The sequence below is a fragment of the Elephantulus edwardii genome, unplaced genomic scaffold (genome assembly GCF_000299155.1).
Source record: "Elephantulus edwardii isolate Elephantulus edwardi_28Jun2011 unplaced genomic scaffold, EleEdw1.0 scaffold00374, whole genome shotgun sequence".
NCBI classification, from domain to species: domain Eukaryota; kingdom Metazoa; phylum Chordata; class Mammalia; order Macroscelidea; family Macroscelididae; genus Elephantulus; species Elephantulus edwardii.
The window spans coordinates 376,980-387,197 of NW_006400124.1; the positions used below are offsets into that span (position 1 = coordinate 376,980).

The following is a 10,218-nucleotide window of genomic DNA, read 5'->3' on the forward strand; positions in this document are numbered from 1 at the left end:
CTTTTTAATTAAGTGATGAAAACTCTCACATTCGTAATTCACTGTCCATCACCGTGGGACAAAGAGGAAGAACATCCCCCATTTCACAGGTGAGAAAACCGAGGCTTAGAGAGGTTAAAGTCACTGATCTGAGGTAGCCCCGCAACACAGCAGCAAAGTCAGGGACCTGAATGCAGGCCAGCATGGTCTCATGTGCACCTCTGGAGGGTTCTGGGAGGAAGGACACCACTAGTTTGCGAGAATGAGGGGGGATTTGGCAAGATAGCTCCAGTCACTCCACAACCCATAGCTGTAGACATCCCGCCCTTTGACCTGGACGCAGTACGTGGCATTTGGTGGCACGGAGTTGATCATGTAGTTGGTGTTTTCAGTGGGACCCACCTGAGAACAGAGAGAGAGGTTTGGTCACTTGAATAGCAGGGCATGAGGCACCTTCTGTCCTTCTCTCTATAAGATCTCGCCTCATTCCAATGAGTACCAGACACACACACACACACACACACACACACACACACACACACTTACTTCCCTTGGACCCTTCTCTTCCAAATCTATTCACCTTCAGTGTCCGTCTGCCTTCATCCACACATCTCAGCTGTACTTGAGCCCATTGCTGCACCCACTGAGTTAATCCATGTCAATGAGGGGTCTTCCTCTTTATTGCAGACCCTCTGCTTTTCATGCATGATGTCCTTCTCCAGGGAATGGCCCTTTATGATAGAATGCCTGAAGTGTGAGATGAAATCTCACCATCCTTTCTTCTAAGGAAAACTTGAGCTGCACTTCTCTTGAGACAGATGTGTTCGTGCTTTGGTTAATTCATGGTGTATACAAATACTCTTCATCATCATTCCAGTTCAAAGGTGTCTATTCTTTAGTTCTCTTTATTCATTTTCCAGCTTTCTCATGCACAGGGGGCAGTTGAAGTCCCACGGCTTGGGTCCGGCCCACCTTAGGCCTCAAAGTAACATCCTTGTGCTCTATCCCTTTAATCTGCTTCCTGTCTCTGTAGGTTTACCTACTCTGGATATTTCACATAAATGAACTTTTACAGAATGCCATCTGCCTTTTGCATCTGGCTGTTTTCACTTGGCATCATGTCTCAGACCTCAGCATATATCAGGACCTCATTTCTTTTCATGGCCGAATAACAATCCTCTGTATAAATGGAGTGCGCTGTCTGTGTAAAACCACTCTCCAGTGAACAGACAGCAAGTTGTTTCCACCTATTAGCCACCGTGACTCGTGCTCTTCTGAACACACATGTGCGTGCGTCTGAGTCCTTCAGTTATTCTGAACACAGTTCTGAGAGTAGAATTACTTTGAGGATGTTATTGGGAAGGACCATGCCCTGGAGGAATACTTCATACTCAATGAAGTAAAGTCAGTCAGTGAGAGAGGAGTCGGCCAGAGAGATGGGTTGACAAGGTCACTGCCAGGATAGGGATGCAGAGCAGGCAGTAAAGAGGGTGCAGGCCTGGACAGGGCCAGGGTCAGAGCCAACCCCAGACAGTAACACGAGAAAGAGAAAGAGCTGCAGTGAGGTGGATAACACCGTGACTGACCAGTGGGTTCAAGTACAGTGACCTCGGTGAGGGCGACACGTGGAGGGCACACACGAGGCCATGATGAGTTGACATCATCATGGTGGCACCAACAATCACACCAAGGTGGACTTCAGGCTTCTGTGCAGACAGACCACCTGCTGATGGACCCTGGGCAGGTCCTCCTCCTGGCTCTCAAAGAGAGCTGCAGGGGACGCCGATGCTTGGAGGTGCGTTTTCATCTTGTGGGTGGACTGCTGGTGGTGAAATTGCTGTCTTCCTTTATATTACACACCAGTCACCCCAAAGTGCACACAAGCCCTGCTGACCCTCCACAGTTTGCGTGTGGTGTCCCATCTACCGGGGTGGCCATACCCGGTACCACTCCAGGCCCCTTTCTGCCCTCCCTCTTGTGCTCCTCACCTCCTGGAAGTGCTCAGCTTCACAGTCCTTGTAGCGAATCTGGTATATGAGTGTCAAGCCCGCAAAGTTGGGCCAGGAAACAGGTTCATACCACTGCACCAGCAGACGATTCTCAGGAGCAGGGTTCACACGGACGTACACTGGACGGTCCGGTTTCACTATAGACAAGAAGTAGGTATTCATTCATGCATTCAACCAATAAGTATGTACTGAGCACCCCTTTCATGGCCAACGCTGTCCCAGAGAACAGACACAGAATGAAGACAGAAACCACCCCAGCTCTGTCCTCCTGGAGTTCCTAGTCGTCAAAGAGATGGCAAGAAACAGGAGAGGAAACAGCTGCTCACACAGAGCAGTCAGCAAAGTTTGGGAGTGGATTGTCCTTTCAAAAACAAATTTTCTTTTTATTTTTTTTTTTTAATTTATTATGAATTTTCTTTTGTGGTGAAACATTAGCCAAATATATGTTCTTGCTGTTGTTATTATTTAAGTATTCATCTCTTTTGTATCCATTGTTTCAGTTATTATTATAAAAATATTTTAATACCTCTTTATATATGTTTATTCTAGACAGAGCTTTAAAAATTTAAGTTCACAAAAGTATACCACTGTGATTTTTCTCCCTCTACTTTTGCAACTCTGCATATTGTCATTAAGTATGTGCATATACTACATCACCATAGCTCTCTTTCCAATATAAAGCATTGATATCTATATATGTATGTACATTAGCTGATAGCTTGTATTTTTCTGCATTGATTTTGTTTTGTTTTGTTTTTTTTAAATGCAATGTTTTTAAAGCTGTGACCCATCCTCTTTCCCACCCTCACTGTCGCCCTCTGGTGGCCTATGGAACAGTAAGTCCCCCACTCATCAAAATGTTACCCTTTTGTAGCTACAATTCAGAGGATTCAGAGGATCCATTCATCTGGTTGTACAAATATCTTCAGTCTAATTCTAGAACATTTTCATCAGCCCTAAGAGCAAAGCTTACACACCAGCTGTCATTCACCACTCTCCATTCCCCTAAGCGCCAGGCAGCCACTAATCACTCTGTGGGTTTGCCTGCTCTGGAAATGGACTCATACAACACATGGTCCTTTGTGACCAGCTGATTCTACTCCTCTTTCTCTTCCTTGGAGCAGTGCGTTGCAGAGCTTTCTCCCTCTGCACGACTGAGTGACAATCCACAGTGCACTGGGACCAGGACCCATTGTGTTTCTCCATCGTCTGATGATGGACATTCAGATTGCTTCTACACTTTGGGTTTTAGGAGTAATGTTGCTATGAACACTCAAGTACATACTTGTGTGTGACTGTGTTTCAGTGTTACATTACCATGTACAGACTGCTAACCTTTAGGAGGAGGAAAATGAAACTTAGGGTTTCCAAGGCCTAGCAAAGATGCCACCTCACAGACTAAGGTGTACTGAGCAGACACCAATGTATTTTCAACCACCTCATAGTCATTAGAAAGTTGGATAATAAGTAAGATCAAGGGAAATTGATGCCTTTGATTTGGGAGCCTGGTGAATAATATTGAATACACCATGAACTGCCACGGAACAGACAGATCTGTCTTGGAGGAAGTGAAGTCAAGGTGTGCCTTAGAGCAAAGATGGCAGGAGACTTCATCTCACAGACTATTGTCATGTTATCAACCAGGGCCTGGGAAAGGACACCAACCTTGGGAAAACAGTGGGTCAGCAAAAAGGGAGGAAACCCCTTATTGAGGTGGGTTGGAATGAATGGCGGATGACGGCGACAATGGGGTGAAGCACAGCGGCAGCTGTGGGGCTGGCTCAGGACCCGTCACAGTGTCGCTCAGTCGTACATGGGGTCTCTGTGTTAAAGCTGAATCAACAGCAAATAACAACAACTGATGATCTAAATGAGAGACACTTTCTCCCAGGAAGCTGCTGGTGGATTTGAACCACTAACCATTGGGTTAGTAGCCAGGTCCTTGAGCCACTGCACCTTCAGGGCTCCTACAGTATTGTTTGGAAGTCTGTGCTTAGCCTTCTGATGAACTTCCAACTCTTCCCTAAAGCTCTTGCACCATCTTACTTTCCTACTTAACAAGGTGCTCAGGGAAGGCTCCACAGAGGAGGTGGCCCATGAGCAGTTCCCTGCAGCAAGTGCAAAGGAAGCCAGGTGGTATCTGTGGGAAAACCTTCCGGGCAGTGGGGGCAGCCTGTGCAAAGCCCCTATGATACCGTGGGCTGAGTGAGTTAGAGGGAGAGTGAGGAATCCCAGGTGATGAGAGTGGAGTGAGAAGAGGAGAGAGGAGGAGGAGGGGAGGGCAGAAAGGGGACTGGGGAGGGCGTGCAGGATCTCCTGCGCAGGAAGAGGACTTGTGGTTTTACCTAAGGGAGGTGGCTGCCCTGGAGGGCTGTGGGCAGAGAGCAGGGACAGATTAACATGCTCAGGGGCAGCCTCTGGCCTCTGCAGGGAGATCTACTTGTGGGGAGCTGTGAGACCAGGGCTGGACCACGTTCAGGAGTGGGGATGAAGTGGTCAGAATCTGCCTGGATTATAGTGAGGACAGGATGGGAGGACAAGCAGAGAGAGGAGAGAGGAGCAGGAAACTCCTGGTAGCCTCTACCCCCACCCCACATGCCCACACTCACTGATTTGCTCAGGCACAAAGGGCAGAAGTGTGGTGATGATGCCCTCAGGAAGGATGGCCGTGACATTGAGCACATGGGGCACTGGGTAGAACATCTTGAAGTCCCGGATGGTACAGCTGGTAGAGTTGGGTGTCAGCTGTTGGCAGGGCCTGCTCTCCCTCATGTCATTTATTCCAAGTCTGCAGGAGATGAGTGTTTTGAGAGGTCTGTGTTTGCCAGGGGATGGGGACAAAGCTCTGTGTCCTGCTCTAACCCTGCCTTGTGTCTGTGCATGCACTGGGGATCCCCAGGAAGATGCTGGAATGTTGGGATTCTAAGGGATTCTGGAATGTCTACCCCCAACCTGTGGAATTCCAATAGTCCAGAGTTCTAGAGATCCCAGACTCTGGAATCTGAAACAAGGGCATCCTGGTCTGCACATTTCTGTGACTCCTTAAATTTCAGAACTTGGAATGATCTTAGAACTATACCTCATCACTATCAGGTAGAATTTCCTGGAATATTCCCATTGTTTTCTTTGGGCAGCAGAGGAGGCACCACCCAGGCGTGGGTATGGAACACTTGTGATGTAGCAAGTGCCTCTGGGTGTGACCTCATTTCATCTCATTTCCCCTAATTTCAATTTTGCCACAGGCTCTTAGCAATTCCTAAGCCAAATTTATCACTATTGAATTGACTCTGAGCCTTTGAGACCCTGGATGACCCTCTCCATCTGGCTGCCCCCTGGGTTCTAAGCCCACCACCTGATTCTGAAGTTATAAATCATTAAGGGAGGAAAGTGCTCATCTATCTTCTGTGGAGCTGCTACTGGACTTGAACCCATGACTTTTAAGTTAGTATCCTGACACAAAACACACAAACAAAAATTATCAAACTCATTGCTGGGAAGATAGAAGAGACTCAGAACTGACAGCCCCCACCCCGAATCAGGTCTCTGAGCCTATAAATCACATTTGAGAAGACTGCCTATCTTTGACCTTTGGAGTCTCTGGTGGATTCGTACTTTCAGAGAGGCATAGCCTTTGGGTCAGCAGCTGCACTCCTTATGGACTATGCCACCAGAGCCTCAAGGTAGCACTTTTGTTCTTTTTGTAAAACATTTAAAAGTTCCTTTGGAACCTGTGCATCTGTGTTTCAATGGCAAGTTTTACGAACTCAGAATAAAATCAGCAGCCAACCTTATGTGTGTCAGTACAAAACTGGGCCCCCAAAGGATCTGAGCTGTTGATGGGTCAGAAATGGTTCACTGGGACTGTCTTCCAAGGAACTTCCAGAGGCACTAGAACCCATCCTGCTCTCTGAACTATGGGGTCTCCAGAAAGGCTGTTCTCCCCTGTGGTTCTCTGACCTGTATGTGGCGATGTATTCGGTGGGCGTAGTGGCATTTGGAGCTGGAGAAAGTGACCAGGAGCAAATTACGCTGATCGGGTACCTGGGGGATAGACACTCCACCTTCAGGCTCAAATCTGCTGAAGGAAAGGACGTGAGAGTGAGAATGAGGGGAGAACAGGTTTTTTGAAAAACAAAACTGAGCATAGCTACGTACCTCCTTGCTGGTGGCTTACTTTCATAGTTAAGTCACTGTCATGTATCACTGTCTGTTGTTAAGTTTCATCAAGTTGAAGTGATTCATATTGAATCATACAATACAATACAATAGCCCTAAACCCTTCTCTATCCTCTGCCAATCTTATTGTCTCTGACACACCCACCCCCATTATCCCAGTTACTGAATCAATCCATCTCACAAAGGTCTTCCTCCCTTGTGCTGTCCCTTCATCCTCATAAGCATAATGTTCTTCTCCAAGGACTGGTCCTTCCTTGCAACCTGTCCAAAGGATGTCAGACGAAAGTTCAGAATCCTTGCCTCCAAGGAGCAGCCTGCTTTCACCCTCCTTAGGATGAACCTGTCCATGATACATTCAATACTCTTCTCCAGGACCACAGCTCAATGGCATTAATTCTCCTTCTATCATCCCTAGTCATTGTCCAGCTTTCTAACGCATAGCAAATAATTACAAAGACTATGGCCTAATAGAGGGTGAAATGAGCCATGGAGGAAGAGGGGCATGAGTGTCTCTCTGAAAAAATCAGAGGGAGTGAGAAGAACATAGCCCCATCCAGCTACAGAGCAGAAAGAAGATAAAGAGTCCCTAGACCAGCCCCATGGAGTTTCTACAGTCACAGCAGCAGTGAGAGGTATGTTTACTTATTGCTGACTCACAGACTCTCAGCTGTGGTACAGAGAAAGGGGTTTATTAGGGAAGTAAATTGGAGAGTAGAGAAGGCAAAGAATGCAAGTCTAGGTTTCAGCCCAAATTCCAAGGCACAACACCTTAGTTAGTTCAGGCTCTGGTTTCAGTTCAACAGTCAAATCCAAATCATCCAGCAAGGTTTGCCTCAGAGCAGGTATAAGTCAGCTTCTCCTTCAAGCATCTGACAAGACCTGCAAAAACCTTTAACCATGGCCTTAATTTCAGGGATCCTCTGTTTATACAAGTCTTTCTCTGCAATGAAAGAAACACTCTTTCTCTTATCCTGGTCCCACAGCTGTTTGTGATATGCAAGACCATATGTATGCAGTTAAGGTAGCTGGAAACCAGAGGGGGCTAACTGTAATGACTTAAAAAAAAAGCCAACTTAGAATCTAACACCACAATCACCTACTGGGAAGTCATCAGCTCTCTGGAGCTCTGGCTTGGAGCCCCCACTGAGAGGCTTTGAGACTCAAGCCTGCCCTATCACTGCCCAGAGCATTGCCTCTGAGTAAGTCACCCCTTAAGAAAGTACCACATCAACATCTCAGAGGCCCCTGCTTCTTTCCTGGGTCTTTCAGCACCTTAGGGCAAATGTCAAGTTACTAGTCCATGGCCAGATACAAGTTCATCCTGAGACTCTCAGAGCTGTGCTGTGAGTCCAGCCCTGCATGACTGAGTCAGAGTGCCCTGGCTGGGAAGTGAACCTAGGTCTCAGATTTCAATGCCCCCGCTATGCTGTCATCATCTTATTGTCAAGTCAGAACCGACCCAGAGGCAGGAAACTGCACAGGAGTTGACTGTCCATCTTGCTCTGGCAGAGCAGCTGTTGGATTTGAACTGCGTGTCTTCCCATTGACAGTGTAGCTTCTTTCTTCTAGCCCACAGTGAGCCTTTGTGGAAGAGGGGAACTCCATCACAGATGCTCCTAGACTAACCACTAAGGAGGACAGCCCAGGCCAGGCCAGGGTTCAGGGTTGGCATAATCGTTGTGAGTTGGACTTGATTCGAGGGCACTGCTGTGAGAGCAGATGGGCAGGCCTTTCTCCCGTGGGGCCACTGGATGGATTGTTTTCCCATCTGCCACCCCCTGTAATTGTCTCCACATCTGCATCTGTGGTGACAGCCGAGGCTGTTGGTGTTAAGGAAGAGAAAACAGCCTCATTTCCTCAGGAGCAGTTGGTGGAGTGAACTGCCAGCTTCAGGTCAGCAGCCCGGATCACCTCACCCCATATTTCACCCGCATCTCTGGCGTTCTACGTATCTATATCTGTCACGGCCCCTATCTATGCCTTTTCTCACCCTTAAGATAGGGACAGTGACACTGGCCCAAAAGATGCACATTCTGTGAGTGAGTCCACCCCCATCATACACCATACACCCAGACCTAATCTAAGGATTAAAATCAAACTCCCAGATCAAGCTCTGCCTAGGCGACCCCTCTCCTTCCCATCACAGGGCCCTTTGCACCTTCACTTCCAGAGCAGAACATGCAGCTGACCCAGAGGATCAAAGGTACGAGAAGCTTGGGGACCATGCTGGCACTTCCTGGGGCTGAGAGAGGTGCACTGGAGACTCACTGGCCAGACCTCTCTCTGGTGCAGGCAGGGCCTGATACCACACAGTACTAGGCTGGGAACTGACTCCCTCTAAATAGGGTCAAGGATCCAGCAGACCTGGTTCCAGCCCTTCCCTCAGGCCAAGTGGGTGGGCGGGGAAGAGTTCGGAATCTCCAGGGTAGTGGGGCAGAGGCCAGGAAGGGAGAAGTGGGGACCCTGAGGCTTGTACCTCCCAGGAAGACCAGTCCATCCTTCTTGTCTTCCCTGAGGGGAGGGAAAAGAAAAGGATCAGGAGAGACAGAGACAAGGGGGAGGAGAGAGAGAGAGACAGCTACAGAGACAGCTATATTATTGCTGTTGTAAGTGCTGTAGTTTTCAGGTCTTTCATTCATAGGGTGTCTATGAGTCATATACGACTGATCAGCACTTAACAACAACAAAGTGCCTTAGAGTCAGCTCTGGTTTATGACAGCCCTGTGAATAATAGATCTGAATTCTGTCATATCCTTTCTCATCACCCTCCACACACTTGACCCGATTGCTGCAAATACTGTATCAACCCTTCTCATTGAGGTTCTTCCTCTCTTTTGCTGACCTTCTGCCTTGCCAAGCATGGTGTGCCTCTTCTTACAACGTGTCCAAGTATTTGCAATGAAGTGTCACCTTCTTTGTCTCCAAAGAGGCTGCCACTTCGCTGAGACCTATTTGTTTTTCTATAACAGTCCATGGGCTGCTCTCTTCTCCAGCACCACAACTCAAATGCATCAATTCTCCTATCATCTTTATTCATTGTCCAGCTCTCAGATGCACTGCAGGTGATTGAAAAAAATGTGGCTTGGATCAAGTATATCTTAGTCTTTAAAATTACATCATTGCTCTTCAGGACTTTGAAACAATCCCTGAAAGCAGACTCTCAATGTTCTATGTCTCCCAATCTCCTGACTTTTGGTATCAACACTGTTGACTGTGGGTTCAAGTAAGATGTAATAGTTTACAGTTTCAATATTTTTTACATCTATCATGATATAGATTACATTTGTGGAAAGACTTGCTGGAGAAGCTCAATATCAGCAGTGAAAACCAGGCTGGGTGCTGATTGTGGGACAGACCATCAACTACTGATATGCAAGTTCAAGCTGAAGTTGAGGAAAATTAAATCAAGTCTACAGGAACCAAAATTTGACCTTAAGACTCTCCCATTTGAATTTCAAAACCATTTCAGGAACAGGTTTGAGGCCTTAAACACCAATGAGAGTAGACCAAATGAGCTCTGGGAGGATATCAAGAAAATAATCCATGAAGATTGCAAAAGATCATTACAAAGGCTGAAGAAGAAGAAAAGACCAAGATGGATGTCAAATGAGACTCAGTATTGCATTAGAGCACCAAGAAGCTAATGGAAGAAACCAAGAAATCAAAGAGCTGAATAGAAAATTTCAAAAGGCAGCTCAGGACGACAAAGCAAGATACTATAATAAATTGTGCAGAGAGCTGAAATCAGAAAATCCATAGGGCCGAACTCGCTCAGCTTTTCTTAAGCTGAAGGAGTTGAAAAACAAATTCAAACCATGGGTGGCAATACTTAAGGATAATTTGGGTAGAATGTTAAATTATCTAGGCAGCATTAAAGGAAGATGGAAGGAGTACACAGAGTCACTGTATCAGAAGGAATTGGCTGATACAGAAGAATTTCATGAAATAACATATCAGCCTGTGGTGATGAAGGAGGAAGTTCAAGTTCCTCTGAAGGAATTGGCAAAAAACAAGGCTCCAGGAGTTAACAGTATACCAATTGATATGTTCACTA

General features: G+C 46.8%; 1 protein-coding gene across 1 annotated transcript; it reads right to left on the bottom strand.

Moving 5' to 3' along the window:
• Positions 1-228: 228 nt before the first annotated feature.
• On the bottom strand, positions 229-4,760 carry LOC102861324 (interleukin-27 subunit beta-like). The gene is made up of 3 exons (XM_006902158.1): positions 4,598-4,760; positions 1,968-2,125; positions 229-381 (listed from the first exon to the last, which is right to left on the bottom strand). The coding sequence occupies exons 1-3, from the start codon at positions 4,758-4,760 to the stop codon at positions 229-231; spliced, it is 474 nt and encodes a 157-aa protein (XP_006902220.1).
• Between the last annotated feature and the right edge of the window lie 5,458 nt (positions 4,761-10,218).